Genomic DNA, 6,039 nt, shown 5'->3' with positions numbered 1-6,039 from the left:
TTTGAATAAAACAAAAGCCATATAAATTAGTGTCATATTGTATTTTTTATTATCTTTGAATGATATATTCATATATATAATATATAACAAATATATAAAAGTATATATTTCATGCGTGTCTCCAATGTATTGTGTCTTACATTTTTTGAAAATTGACATGTTGGCATATCCGTGTTGTGTCGCGTGTCTGTATCCATACTTCTTAGGTCGAGGTGTGTGTAAGCTGTTAGGGAAAATCGATGATTCCCACAAGTAAATCAATCAATGGGAATAAAAATTAATGCGGAAAAATTAAATCAAAAGCAACACAAGAAGTTTTACGTGGTTCCCTCAATGTGAGGTACGTCCACGGGATCAAAATCCGATTCTACTATCAACCAAATAAGTTTTCAAACGATTACAAATGAGACACAAATGGTCTCACAAACCACCCTTAGGTGAATTCCAAATAATCACAAATAAACAAAGAGGAAAGACCTCACCAAATAGATGAACCAAAATCTTCAGAACCAGAGTTGTAGAACACCCAAAATAATAAACCCAAATCAATCCACACGCTGCCGCTAAATCCAAAATAAACTTCCAAGCTTTAATCAGAATCAAAGCACAAAGCATGAAATCAACTATAGCATCCCGCACGGTCACCGAAGAGATTGACCAATGATCTATATTAGCAGCCACAACACTTTTCTCTTGGGAAAAACAATACCAAAAATATGTATTGTGAATCTAGGGCTTTTTTGTTTCCAAACTAAATTGGTTTTCCACAAAATTAGATATAATATATAAAAATATATTATCCCTAAACCAAACCAAATTAAAACTCTTTTAATAAATCATTGGATCCCACATTTCAATAAGGAGGTATACCCAACATAAGCTGGCCTGGACATCAGGTCATCAAAAAAAAAAAAAAAAAAAAAAAAAAAGCATGTGTCAATTCAATTCATAGCCGATACAAACAGTTCACAATTGATGTTAGTAGTTGACAATTTTAAAAAATTTATGACTGCATCACTTGGAATTCTCAATATTGCTATATTGTGATCAATAACAATTCATATACGGATAGCACTATTTAAGACTTTGAATCCAATTAATTGATATTTAGTAACTATTAAATATGAAATTAAAAACTCAAACTTGCTTGTTCTATGTTTCAGATTGTTAGGTTTTTATTCTTGGCAACCTCGTTTGACAAAACTCCTTTAAGTTGTATTTGTTTTCGCACTTTTTATTTCAGTGAGACTATGAGTGTTTAGATGCGAATCCAACCCGAATTGTACCTTGCAGAGAAGTTTATGATGTTAATACTTTCAAGATTGCCACTTCGCTGATTATGACGGGGATTGAGTTGCCCGGTCAGCTTACGGGGGTCTAGGGGGTAGCACCCCTTGGCGGGTCTGGGGCAGCGCCACGGCGGGGTTGAGGGGCAGCGCCCCCGAAGCAAAATGCAAAATTGCATTCGAAGTTGCCTGTCCGCCTTTGCTCGCTCGAGCGAAGGAGTTCTCGCTCGAGCGAAGGCTGCGTTTGGCAGAAAACCTGAGAAAGATGATTTTACGCTCGAGCGCAGGTTGTTTGGCTCGAGCGAAGCCACTTATGGAAAACACGCGTTTTTGGTTCCTCGCTCGAGCGAGAGAGTCTTCGCTCGAGCGAGCATCGCGATTCAGATTTCTATAAGTACGTGATTCAGTCAGATTTTAGTATTACTGCTCCAGATCTTCTTCTTGGATATTAAGGTTTATCTCTGGAGATATTTTGCTAGCTTTATTTGATGTTTTGATTGAGTATTCTACTCATGATTTAAGAAGTTTACATCAAAGGATTGTTTGTTTAATTCTATACGAAAGAGAGAGCTGTTCTTCGGTGGATTCTGAAGAATACGAGCCTGAAGCTTTGGTGGATTCTGGAGTGGCTCATCGTCAAGACAATTCCGAGGTGAAGACGGGGTTGGAAGAGACACATAGAGGTTGGTTCAATTCGAGCGTGGATTTGCTAGGTAATTGAAGTATACCTGTGTAATTTCTTTATATCTTCTTAGTGGATTGTTTTGTGGCTGTTGTCTGTGGTTTTTTTATCACAATTGGAGATGTCCAATTGTGATTTTTCCACGTAAAATCGTTGTGTCAATTTGTCTTGATTGTTTGATTGAGATTGTTGTTTACTGTTTAAAATTAATACATAATCACAAATCAACATATAGGGGATTTCTAGATTTTTCACAGATATTGACGAGTGCAATATTTTAAGCCCTTGCCGCATGACATGCATCAATTTAACAGGAAAATACAATTGTTCTTGTCCAGACGGCTATGAAGGTGACGGCATGAAAAATGGAGCAGGTTGCAATCCAATTCCTGTTCCTGACCACAGGCTTCCATTGATTAACATTGCACTAGGTAGGTACACTGTACACCCCTACGCATGGTATTAACCATAAAATAGCCAACTACTTAAATTTTCATCAGTATTCAACTGATCAATGCTTGTGATTTTGATTCTATCTCTAGTTTAGAGTAAATAGTCTGCCACTTATTGATGCACAGATTAGAAACAATTTGAACATGATATATCTCTAGTTTCCTTGTATTCTTTCTTGATTACACTTTACCCCCTCAATTTAAATTTATCCTAATACGCTTTATTTTCTGGGTTTGTAACTTTTACTTCGAAACTTGAATTTTGGATATTGACATTTTCTTTTCCGTGTGAATCCTTGCAGGCATACGCATAAGCAGATCAATGCTACTTGTCTGTTGCTCATGGCTATATTTGGTATTTAGGCGAAGGAAGATCATCAATCTTAGAGAGAAATTTTTTTAACAATGTTGCAACAACGTTCCAAATGTGAAGGATCAGTTCAGTCGGCTAAAATCGTTACTGCAGATGATCTCAAGAAGGCAACAAACAACCACCACGAAAGTAGAGTCTTAGGTCAAGGAGGCCAAGGAACAGTATACAAAGGAATATTATCAGATAACACTATAGTTGCCATTAAGAAGTCCAAAGTAGCTGATCAGAGCCAGACCCGAATTGAGCAATTCATCAATGAAGTCATAATTCTCTCTCAAGTCAACCATACGAATGTTGTGAAGCTTCTAGGGTGTTGTTTGGAGACACAAGTTCCTTTACTCGTCTACAAATTTATGACTGATGGAACTGTTTATGACCACATACACGCTGTAGGCCACAACACGTCTTCAATAACATGGGAGAATCGTTTAAGTATAGCAACGGAAACTGCAACAGTCCTTTCATATTTGCACCCTGCCGTTAGTACTCCTATCATTCATAGAGATGTTAAGTCCACTAACACACTCTTAGATGACAATTACACTGCTAAAGTATCTGATTTTGGAGCTTCAAGATTGATTCCCATAGACCAATCTCAGTTAACCACATTTGCTCATGGGACACTTGGTTACTTGGATCCAGAGTACTTCCACACAAGTCAATTGTCTGAAAAGAGTGATGTTTATGGCTTTGGGGCTGTCCTTGTGGAGCTACTAACTGGCAAGAAGGCACTTTCCTTTGACAGGCCTGAAGTAGAAAGAAATTTAACTAAGTATTTTGTTTCCTCAATGAAAGAAGATCACTCGTTTGAAATTGTTGACGAACAAGTAATGAATGAAGCGAAGGCTGACCAGCTAAAGGAAGTTTCTATTTTAGCAAAGAGATGCTTAAGAGTGAAAGGCAACGAAAGGCAAACTATGAAGGAAGTGGCAATGGAGCTAGAGGGATTAAGAATGATGGAGAAACATCCATGGGTTGATGATAACAAAAACTTAGAAGAGACTGAATATTTGCTTGGAGACCAACTCTCAGATACTTACGGTGGTGGCACTGGTATGAGCAATTCAAGAACTTGACAGTTGACAAACCATACCGTTTCACCATTTGATGATGGACGCTAAGGTGTTAGTTAGGCTGGTCTACATTAGATGTTCTGTCGTAATGTTTTCATTTTAGCTTTGTTAAATAATTATTGTGAACTGTTTTGAATCCTCTGATTATATATGTTGAGGTTTAAATAATAATTCATCCGAAATACATACATGTAGTCTCTTGTTCTATGTATACTGAGTAATCATCAGTCATTCCTCTGCATATGAATGATTTTTATTATGTCAAAATTTCTTTAGAGGGTGTACAATATATGGTAAACTTGGTAATTCTGCGAAATAACTATCCTCGAAAGGTGGGAGAGCTAATAATAAAACATCATGGAATTCGTGTTGTCATTAGAATTGCTCTCAAGACTCGTTTAATTTACAAGACAGACACACATATCCATCCAAACCAAACCCAACTGGATTCCAAACTCAAGACTTTGACTATACATATCAATAGTTTTCCATCAAATGAATCAGTCAGGCTATTGTAGCTGCAATGAAAGGACCAATCCTAATTGTAGTTTTATTTTATTTTATTTTCATAAAATAAAAGAGGGTAAAATCGCACTATTCATCTTTATAATTTTTGTAAAATTTCACTTTAGTTTTCTTAATTTCAATTTTAACAATTTAAGTTTCATATTTTCATTTTTGTTCCAATATAATCCCTCCATTTGTTGTTGCTATTTTTAATAGAAAAAACCAATATGTGCAACTCACATGTACATTTTAGCAAATTCCTGCTCACAAATTAAGAAAGTTCTAGGTGAATGTCATGCAGATCAGAAGGAAAATATTGTGAAGCTCAAAGAAAAGTGGCTTTCTTGTGAAGGAACTAGGAAGTAACTTGCGAAAATTAAGCCTTGTTTGTCATCTACTATATAATTCATCTTTTTATCTTTTTATCTTTTTTCCATCACATCACCTCTCTACTTTTCTGCACATCTTTTCGTAAAAAGACAAAAAATGCACTTTTTTAGTACACTCCAAACCAACCCTTAGTTGACGCTTAATTTTTGTGGTGATAGCAACCCTAGTTCTTAAAATGGGAAGACGTGAGTAGTACTCTGACAAAACTATCGTGAGGGACAGAACCAAAAATTATGTCTAGGGGGTCAAGATGTATGCATAAAAAAAAATGAGTTAGTTTTGATACATTACTAACAAAAGATATTTCTTAGACATGGGTATTTAACAAATCTATGCTTGGTTATCATTTTTTAAAAACACTTTTTAGAAAATTCTACTTTTCTATTTTCCGTGTTTTTTTATTTTTATTGAATTTTTAAAATATTTTTAGCAATTTTTTTAATTTTTAAACATACCTAACATACATATACCTAAAAGGTAAAAAAAAATTGGAAAAAACCTTTTTAAAAATTCACTAAATATCAAAAATACAAAAAAAAAAAAAAAAAACGAGAATTCAGTACATTTTTTGTATTTTTATATATTTATTAATTTTTAAAAATATTTTTTCACAATTTTTTACTTTTTAGATACATCTAAGTAAGGTGCATCTAAAAAAGTAAAAAAAATATTTAAAATTTTAAAAATATTCACTAAAAATAAAAAAACACAAAAACTAAAAAACTCAATTTTTAAAAAACTTAATTAAAAAAACTCAAACCAAACACACTGATTATTTTTTCATTCTTTTTTAAAGTTTTTAACTATTAATTAGATCCATTTTGTGAGTTGACATAATTTAATAAACAAAAAGTATACATACATCTTTGCTTTTCAAAATAAAAAAATAAAAAAGAAGTGACATGTGTCTCCTGTATAATAAAATTGACTATATTATGTGAAATAGTGGGAGATTATCTTAATTACTATACATTGTGGAAAATAATAAAATAATAGAAACTTCATAAGGTAATTTGCATGAAATTATGGGACAATCCCATTATACATTCAATAAATATTAATCAAATATAGGAATATTAATGTAATTTTCAAAGAAGTTGGGGGGCTATTGCATCCCCACTCCCTAACTGGATCCCCCAGTCATGTCGCGTTTTGAATTAGCCTCCGTTTGAGAAGTGGGTTAGTTTTTTGGCTTTTTAGTATTTTTGGCTATTTTAGCCTGGGCTAAAAAGCTTGGTTTGGGAAGGATTTTTTGGCTTTTTGACTTTTTTTACTT

At 33.9% G+C, this 6,039-nt stretch overlaps 1 protein-coding gene across 1 annotated transcript; it reads left to right on the top strand.

Moving 5' to 3' along the window:
• Positions 1-2,693: 2,693 nt before the first annotated feature.
• Positions 2,694-4,003, top strand: LOC114293210 (wall-associated receptor kinase 5-like). Its single transcript, XM_082921199.1, has one exon. The coding sequence runs from the start codon at positions 2,826-2,828 to the stop codon at positions 3,867-3,869; it is 1,044 nt and encodes a 347-aa protein (XP_082777325.1). The 5' UTR covers positions 2,694-2,825; the 3' UTR covers positions 3,870-4,003.
• Positions 4,004-6,039: the final 2,036 nt, after the last annotated feature.

Source organism: Camellia sinensis, chromosome 3 (genome assembly GCF_055761805.1).
Source record: "Camellia sinensis isolate YWXY chromosome 3, ASM5576180v1, whole genome shotgun sequence".
Classification (NCBI taxonomy): Eukaryota; Viridiplantae; Streptophyta; class Magnoliopsida; order Ericales; family Theaceae; genus Camellia; species Camellia sinensis.
Note: the sequence above shows the minus strand (reverse complement) of the source record. Positions and strands in the feature narration are given on the sequence as shown.